General features: G+C 41.1%; 1 protein-coding gene across 6 annotated transcripts; it reads left to right on the forward strand.

Moving 5' to 3' along the window:
- Positions 1-731: 731 nt before the first annotated feature.
- Positions 732-6,852, forward strand: LOC135520327 (DNA-directed RNA polymerase III subunit RPC7-like). Of its 6 annotated transcripts, none has more exons than XR_010452365.1 (9): positions 732-1,509; positions 3,372-3,533; positions 3,798-3,936; positions 4,250-4,318; positions 4,708-4,764; positions 5,328-5,425; positions 5,651-5,752; positions 5,870-6,016; positions 6,173-6,262. XR_010452365.1 is itself a non-coding variant. In XM_064945788.1 (8 exons), exons 2-8 carry the CDS (start codon positions 3,408-3,410, stop codon positions 6,257-6,259), a joined length of 678 nt encoding a protein of 225 aa, XP_064801860.1. In that variant the 5' UTR covers positions 732-1,601; positions 3,372-3,407; the 3' UTR covers positions 6,260-6,852. The 6 variants fall into 6 exon arrangements, 4 of the variants coding, with proteins under 4 accessions (XP_064801860.1, XP_064801859.1, XP_064801862.1 ...); XR_010452366.1 differs by having other exon boundaries at positions 5,870-5,924; positions 6,173-6,252; XM_064945788.1 differs by lacking the exon at positions 5,870-6,016 and having other exon boundaries at positions 732-1,601; positions 6,173-6,852.
- Positions 6,853-9,613: the final 2,761 nt, after the last annotated feature.

Here is a 9,613-nt window from a genome sequence, read left to right on the forward strand (position 1 = left end):
CACACGCACACGCACACACACACACACACACAAAGCTGTAAGGTTCTATCAGAGTGATGGTGCTCCTATCCACTGATCCCCCAAATGGGAGGGGAAACATCACCAAGTGCTTTGAGATTGTAGTTGGCTTAGCGTGACTTGGTCAAAAGCTTATTTGTCCTCCTTAAATAGATAGAAACAAGAACAATGATTAATAATAAACACCACTAGGCAGACCAAGATAAACCACCTTTACAATGTCAGAAAAATTAAGTATTTTGAGCTAATGCATGCCAAACCAGCACCCACACCAGGGAACAAATGTGGCTACTTTATGTTGTATCACACTCACTCCCCTTGGAGGTTCCTACTTGGCAGCTCAAACCATAATGTTAATTGGATCATAACATTTTAGCCAGGAAATTTAGCCATGACATTCATCTCATCGAAATGAAAGTATAGTACAGCACACACACACACACACACACACACACCACACACACACACACACACACACACACACACACACACACACACACACACACACACACACACACACACACACACACACACACACACACACACACACACACACACACACAGATATTGATCTCTCAGATGGCAAACAAAATTATGTGACCATAATTTTCGGGGAGATACTGCATCTCTTTTCGAGGTTCTGGAATGTATTCAACTCCAATACAGCAGGGGGCAGTGTAGCGCAGAGTAGTCGACCCCAAGTCGCCAGAGTTCTGTAAGATGTAAAGAACGTAGTGTTTGGTAAACAATAACGTCGCCCGCGGATTTGTAAACCAGCTAGCTTGATCATGTTTTAATATTTTATTTTATATTTGAAGATTAGTAGCTAGCTATGGCTCAGAAGGTGGGAGGTCATGAATAAGTTGATATGGTTAGTTAGTAAGCACGTTGTCTGGGTGAACGATATTTTGTCATGATAAATCTGACAGCTCTAGCTTAAGTCGTTATCTAGCTAATGTAACGTTAGGCGCTAGTCGTTTTCTAGCAAGTTCTTACTAGCTACAGCTGTCATGTAGCTACTGTGCAAGCAAGTTAATATCACTGACGTCACTAGAAAATGGAACAAGTCTTTGTAAGCCGCACACAACGAGGTAACTTGCTGGTAGATGTTAAAGGGGCAATCTACGATTCAAACAACAACAAAGCGGAGACCCCGCCACCCAGAGATGTTTAATAGTCACACGTACAGGGTTGCAGGTGTGATTGCAGGGTACAGTGAAAATCTTAGGCTCTGAGCTCCAACATGCAGGACTAAGTGAAATAAAACAATACAATTGAAATTAAAAAATAAAAATATTAATAGAAATATATAGCTGACTAGTAGTGGCTATTCAGCAGCCTGAGGGTAGAAACTATTGGCCAGTCATCCAGTTCTTGCCATGATGCTCCTGTACTGCCCGAGTCTGAGTGATTGAAGCGAGTAGAACATGGCGTGGCTACGGGGTCCCTGATGATCTTCTTGGCCTTCCTGCAACACCTGGCCTTGATTTGGTACGCAGCTGGAGGATGGTAGCCTGGTTACCAGAGAGCCTTATTTCTGCTCAAAATCTGTCCACTTAAGCATATCCTTAATTATTAAGCAGGTGAGGAGTTTTTGAATGGGGGGAAATGAGATATTGAATTTAGTCAAGATAAATATGAATTGATATTTTGATACGTGAGGCTTGTTTAATCTAATATAAGTTTTGTAATGCTTAGGTTGTTAGGAGTGTACTGATAAAAGTGTGATGCCATCCCTGTTGAAATTCGAGATGGTCTATGCATATTCATGAATCTAGCATAGCATCTCACGCTCCATTGAATATAGATGGTTGAGGTCAACACCCTTCATCAAATATATTTAAAAAAATATTCAAATAACAAGATGTATCCACCAAATCCGAAGAGAGGAATAGGCTGTAGTTGACAGCCCAGAGTTCCACTCTATAGACAACTATTACATTGTTTACAAACAATGGAGTAAAAAAGTGTATAATTTGGATTGTGATGGAGTATGACAGTTGAACTTAGCTCAAGAGGTATTTATAAGTTACATTCTTCAAGAATCAGTGGGTATACACTTACCGTTCAAAAGTTTGGGGTCACTTAGAAATGTCCCTGTTTTTTAAAAAGAAAAGCACATTTTTTGTCCATTAAAATAACATTCATCAACAGTGAAGAGGCAACTCCGGGATGCTGGCCTACTAGGCAGAGTTGCAAAGAAAAAGCTATATCTCAGACTGGCCAATAAAAATGTAAGATTAAGATGGGCAAAAGAACACAGACACTGAACAGAGGATCTCTGCCTAGAAGGCCGGCATCCTGGAGTTGCCTCTTCACTGTTGACGTTGAGACTGGTGTTTTTAGGGTACTATTTAATGAAGCTGCCTGTTGAGGACTTGTGAGGCGTCTGTTTCTCAAACTAGACACTCTAATGTACTTGTCCTCTTGCTCAGTCGTGCACCAGGGCCTCCCAATCCTCTTTCTATTCTGGTTAGGGACAGTTTGTGCTGTTCTGTGAAGGGAGTAGTACACAGCGTTGTGCGAGATCTTCAGTTTCTTGGCAATTTTTCGCAGAACAAGAATAGACTGATGAGTTTTAGAAGAAAGTACTTTGTTTCTGGGCATTTTGAACCTGTAATCGAACCCACAAATGCTGATGCTACAAATACTCAACTAGTCTAAGGAAGGCCAGTTGTGTTGCTTATTTAATCAGAACTACAGTTTTTAGCTGTGCTAACATAATTGCAAAAGGGTTTTCTAATGATCAATTGGCCTTTTAAAATTATAAACTTGGATTAGCTAACACAACGTGCCATTGGAACACATGAGTGATAGTTGCTGATAATGGGCCTCTGTACACCTATGTAAGTATTGCATTTCTTTCAAAAACAAGGACATTTCTAAGTGACCCCAAACTTTTGAACGGTAGTGTATATCACTAATTTAACAGTCTGAAATGGATGTAGCAATCACAGATTGTCTCTTTAACTCCCCTCACACCTCTCTGATTCAGGGGGGTTAAATGTGGAAGACACATTTCAGTTGAATGCATTCAGTTGTGCAACTGACGAGGTATCCTCTTTCCCTAACGCGTTAGCCATTGCTCCCCTTCACAACGTTTTTGTCCTCTTGTTGTGTTGTAGCTATATCCGTTCTTGTTTAGCCCTGGCTCTGTGACCTTTTGTTATTCACTGCTCGTTATCTAGAGCTAATAAGGTTAGGGTTATTGTCAAATTACAGTGAACAGCAATCATATAGGTGAACATATATGGGCCAGGAGTAAAAGTAAGCTTATATAGCTTTACACAAATAGTTTGGGAAAATAGAAGTGCTATTACTCATTGCCCATTGCATTCTTCCTCCCTTGACAGATTTACCTGTGAACCCCCCCACTGTGTGCTCACTCCATGGCTGGCCTGGGCCACAGCCGTGGTCGCGGTAAGGGGTACATGAGCTTCAGTATCGAGGCAGTCGGGATTGGGAAAGGGGAGAACCTGCCCCCTTCAATTCTTCAGCCTACACCTCTGTTCCCTGTGAGTATGGGGCGATGTGACTGACCCTGCAACTGTCTCTTCATTTTGGATGCATCTCATTGTAGTCAAATATTGGCTTTGTTTAGAGGCTATTCATAGTCTTTTTCCCAGATTTTTCTATTTGTCTAAGCAACATCCAGGGCCTACACATTTGTATGTTTAAATGTATTGAGGCCGTAAGATATGTGTTTGGTTGGGAGCAAAGAAGCCTTTTGTTGTTGTTTTAAGGACTAATATGTATGATGTTTTTTTGTGCACATGTAGCCCGTGGAACACAAGCCTGTCCCTTTTGGTGATGGGAGAGGAAGCAGAGTACATGTTGGCACTGAAGCAGGAGTTCAGGGGAAACATGAAGAACCTACCATTTTATGTTCGTCCAGCCGTCTCCAAGAAAATAGTAATAGTAATTACAGACATCCAAACGTAGCACAAATTAGACAGTCAATGTCTTGTCACTGTCAGCAGCTCCCAATGGTGTTATTTTATTAAAATGATACAAAGTTTTAGGTGATACAAGGTTTGGCTGACATTAACCTAAATCAGGGGTGGAAATATTGTTCAAATATTCAATCAAGCATTCAATTATGCTTCGATAAGAACATTTGGGAGCAGAAAACGAGGCAGATGTGATAATACACAGAGGCTTTCTTTTCAAAAAATATGTTTGTTCTTGTACCATGTTTAAGAAATGAATGAGTTTCTTGTCTGACTTCCAGATGTGGAGCGGTATTCTGATAAATATCAGAACAGTGAGCCGTCAGACAACACCATTGAGTGGAATCCTGGTGGGTCAGCTGCATCATACCTCTTGTTCAAAAAATGTAACTGAAAGGTGATAGAAACTACGGAACATGTATTGGAAGGAGTGCATTGTACGATCTGATTACCAGCATAACACTGTTAAACAGGGATTAATAGAATCAAGGATCTAGTCCTGAAGCAATATGAAATCACTCGCTACGCCACCCCAGAGATGTCAGCCACAATGGAGTGTGAATGGTCCTGATTGAAACTGTCTGGTGACCCAAAGTGTGTCAAATGGGTGCTGATTGGGAAAACCGGATGTGAACCAACATTCCATCATTTTGACAAGGTAATTTCTGTGTAAAAACAGTATTGTAGCACCTGTGTGTCTACTGATTGATTTTATTTTATTTTTGTTTTGTATCTACAGACTGGAAAAGTCTACCAAAAGAGCTTCGAATTCGTGTCAAGAAGGCCCTAAAAGAGAGTAAGTGGATGATACAGTGTTGTTTTATACCTCACATTGACTGACTGGACATTTTTGTGAGTAATTCACTATGAAAACCCACCCACCATGTAATCACAGAAGACTATTGTGATACATTTTTTAAAACAAATCCATTTGTTTTGGAGTTCTGTTTAGTTTGCTTCCTGCAGGACTTGTTGACATGTACGTTGCTGGCGAATCACCAGTCTCTTTTATAGCATATTGCTCCCACATGATTTTTCTCCTTCCTACTGGCTGGGCGGAGTACTGAAGACAGAGGTGTCTTCTGAAGAACACTGTGTCTTACTGCTTGTGTCTCCCTAGAGACATGAATGCATCAATTTGCCCATCTTTTGAACAGAAGGATAAGATAAAGTCACTGCGGGTTACTGACAATGACAATACTGCCTGACTTATACATAAATGATCTGCCCTTTTCTATTATGGGATAAATATAGCTTTTGGTTGAATGGCCTTTCAAATGAAAGGATAGGAGGGGAAAATAGATAGAGGGAGTTGGTTTTCACTAATGATTGGCTTTTGTCCCTTTTTGTCTGTTACAGACACCTCTCTTAGTGTGGAGACAACTGTGGACCCCAAACCCAGAAAAAAGACCCGGGTGGACAAAGAGGAGATCATCCATGAACTAGAGGTGGGAATAGTAGGTACTTAGTCAGTACATCAGACATTAACTCCAACGTCTGGATTCTATTGACCTCTTCAACACATCTATAGGCATGTAACACAACTCAATCTCAGCACACTAGATGAAGGGAAATGTTTCTTGCTGTTAAACCTCAAACGTAATGTAAGCCTGGTGTGTTATTTTACTATCAATGTTCCTTTTCTTTTAGTTTATTTTGTATTAATTTGTGTCATATTTTAGACATTAGAGGAGGAAGTGACCTCAGATGAAGGGGAGAAGAAGAAGCAGGAGGAAGAGCAGCAAGATTGGGAGGAGGAATATGATGATGAAGAGTTTGAAGAGGTAAGCATCTGTAGCCAATGTTAAATGGCTCGCTAGTAAGCGGTGTGCGCTAGTAGCGTTCAATTGGTGACTTCACCCACTCTAAGACCTGAAGTAGTTGTTTCCATTGCTCCGTAGTGACAGGTAACGATGCTTCCTGGGTGACCGTTGTCGCTTCGTTCAGATGGTCCAGGTTAGAGCAAGGAGAGGGACGGATGCAAAACTGTTATATATCCAAGCTCTTTCTTACTTTTTGAATATGGTCCCATGCCCCCAACAACCTCAGTGAGAGAATATCATTACTAAAGACAATTTGCCTGATACATTTTCCAGTGACACTAATGCATGATTTAACAGAAAGTTAGCATTGCAAACACATTTCACAAGGTCGGAATGAGCTCATACGTAGCATTTTTTCCCACTCTGATTGTCTTCCCTCAGGAGACTGACTATATCATGTCGTACTTTGACAATGGAGAGGAGTTCGGAGGGGACAGTGATGACAACATGGATGAGGCCGTTTACTGATACTTTGAAAAACAACAACGACAGAGAATTGAGCATGTCCAGGACCCAAGAGTCCTGGGAAAATATGTGACACTCCAGAACTGAGAGACACTCCAAAGCTGAGAGAATGTGCTGTTGTTCTTAGGTCCATCTTGTATACATGGCCTGAAATTATCTTAACTCGACACATGAATCTTCAAAATAACCCAGGATTCAGTCAGTTCCCGGCTTAAACAATAATTTCAGCAGAAGAAGCAGGTAGCACAGTTCAAACCTGCAATAGTTTTAAATGGCTCTTAAGTGTGGTGGTGTTATGGAGAGAGAAGTACGTCATTCTTCATAAGCAGACATCTTTTCTCCGTTTCACCAATTATTGTATAATTTCTTAGGTTTTTATCCAATTATAGAAATGTTAAATAACTTTGAAGATATAAAATGAAGGTGTTTAACACCAATTTTGATGTTATGTTGTTTTATGTAGTTTATATGTAGTTTTTAAAAGTTATGCTTTGTAAAACTTTTATATCCATGTAATATTCCAATGTTGTTTGTTATGAAAGTGGATTTTACTTCACTTGAAATTCTGAAAGAATAAATGGCAGCTAATTTGTAAACCAGGCAGTTTTATTTTCTATGCTGCACAAACTGTTTTCCAACTAGAAGCTGTACGGGTTCACCAGATGCCGCATGATAATACTTATTACACACCAATAGGTGGCGTAGTGCTGAAAGTTGAAGCAGCACACACAAAGTTATCAGCAATATGCCATGCTCAGTCAATACACATAACAACTGATATTTTCTGACCTTAATTTTCTATTTTCTGAATGCTATTTGCTGACCAGTAATCAAAGCTGACAAGAATCAAATCTTGTATATGTACAGTGAGCACATTCTCTCCTGAGTTTTGATATATATACTTATAGTACACAAAATATATACTGTACATTCCCCCACCTTGGTGTTCCAACAGATATGCAGTGTTCTTTTATTCAGGAATGGCAGGTGGGCAGAGACAGATGCATGTGATGGATTGTTATGGTATGAGAAAGCTTTGGATTTCATGTCAGCAGACTTGGAAACACAGACAAATTAATGCAGCAGTGTCTGCTTCAAGAGAGCACCTTGCTAATCTTGTTCAGACATTTTAATGTATCACTGTGCAGGGTGATGCACTAAAAGGTAGAAGCAGTAGGCTGTAAATGCTCAAAAAATGGTGCAGTTTATTAATTCAATACAAGTCATTTAGAAGACGTGGAAGTGAAGAGGACACACACACACACATTGCTAAGGTTTGCACTGACCCAGCAGTTTCTAAGGGTTTCACTTTATAGCTACAGCTATCCTTACTGTAAGCGTACTGTAGTTATATACTCACTGTTTATTAGGTACACCCATCTAGTACTGGGTCGGACCCCTCTTCGCCTCCAAAACAGACTGAATTCTTTGGGGAATTCTACAAGGTGTCGGAAACGTTCCACAGGGATGTTGGTCCATTCTGATGCAATGGCATCACACAGTTGCTACACTTTGGACTGCGGTACATTCATGCTGGCAACAAGTCTGTTCCATCTCGTCCCAAAGATGCTCTATTGGATTGACAATGGGGACTGCAGGCCACTCAAGTAAACTGAACTCGCTGTCATGTTCCAGCAGATGTTTTACCACTCCTCAATTGTCCAGTGTTGGTGATCGCGTGCCCACTGGAACCTCTTCTTGTTTTTAGCTGTGGAACCCGGTGTGGTCGTCTGCTGCAATAGCCCATCCATGACGAGGATCGACGAGTTGTGAGTTCCGAGGTCCCGTTCTGCACACCACTGTTGTAACTGTGGCTTTACTTTATTTCCTCCGACCTCTCTCATCAACGAGCTGTTTTCGCCCACAGGACTGCTGCTGACTGGATGTTTTTTTGTTTGTCGTACCATTCTCGGTAAACACTAGACACTGTCGTGCGTGAAAAGCCCAGGAGGGTGGCCATTTTCATAGATACTGGGTTCGGCGCGCCTGCCACCGACAATCATTCCACGTTGAAAGTCACATAGGTAACTCTTTTTACCCATTCTAATGTTCAATCTAACAGTAACTGAATGCCTCGATGCCTACTTTATATGACAGGCCACAGCCACTTAACTCACTGTCTGCAGGAGCGATCCATTTTCATGAACGGGGTGGTCAACCTAATAAACTGTCCGGTGAGTGTATAACTTAGGATCTGCTTGTAAGTCTATTTTAAACATCTGGGTCGCTATACTTGGAGTTTGGGGTAGATACTTCTTTGCTGTGCTACTGTTAGTTGGGTTGTACATCATGTCTTGGGGGGCATGGAAATGTTTCTTATGATGGCATATGTGACGTTTTGTTGTGTAAATACTTAGTATGGAGTCTCCCTGCTGTAGAGAAGCCTGAAGCACATTGTCGTCCCTGTGCAGTAAATCTCTCTCTCTCTCACACACACACACACACACACACACACACACACACTATGATTCTGTGTACTGTGCTCAGCTTTCTAAAAGTCAAAGTTACTGCACTATTTAAGCTTTGGACCGTCATGAACTTGCTTCACTATGCCAGAAAAGAGGCTCAATGTGCAGTAAGAGTATTCTTCTTCTTTTATGACTCCCAATTAGTCAGCATAATAACATTTGAGGTTTTATGCCTTCACTGTAAATCTACTGGACCCTGGACATCATCCATGTGGCAGTGCTTCAGGCAGGGCCTCGTCTCCTTATTTGACTTTACATGGCAGGACCAGGTGGTGGGCTCTTCCAGTAGCTTCCTGCCACTGTCCTCAACCAACATCTGCATTGTCTCTATCAATGCCACCTGCCTCTCTCATGGCATATGCTATTTTATAGTAATTTCAGGTACTCCTCTATGAATAGTGTGCATCAATGTACAGGCCTTCTTTCTGTGTTCATTTCACAACCGATAATGTTCATATCAAGTTTGTTACACAGAAGCCTAGGTCCCCTGTCTCTTGCTCAGTGCAAATACCAAGGCATTGAAATAAGAAAGGTATTGCAATTGCATTTGCATGAAATTACATTGGCACAATTTACTTATCAAGTTTGATGTATTATGATTATTCAAGTCAAATGTTTTGTGTCTAGGGTGCAACTCTAGAATGTTGAGCCCAGGCAAGGTGGTATCTGATCTGCTGTTGAACGTCTCACTCACCAAATCCTGCCTATCCCATAGAGGGGTAAAATGATAAGTGATGTGTGGCGACTGTGCTGCCTGTCCTCCAAGGAGCTGGGACTAATATAATCCTTCTCTACCGGAGTACTCATTCAGAAGCACAAATCCATATGATTGTGACTGAGACAAGCTGTCTATCCAATTAAATATAATTGAGAGTTGTGTTGGTTGATT

This window comes from Oncorhynchus masou, chromosome 29, assembly GCF_036934945.1.
Source record: "Oncorhynchus masou masou isolate Uvic2021 chromosome 29, UVic_Omas_1.1, whole genome shotgun sequence".
NCBI classification, from domain to species: domain Eukaryota; kingdom Metazoa; phylum Chordata; class Actinopteri; order Salmoniformes; family Salmonidae; genus Oncorhynchus; species Oncorhynchus masou.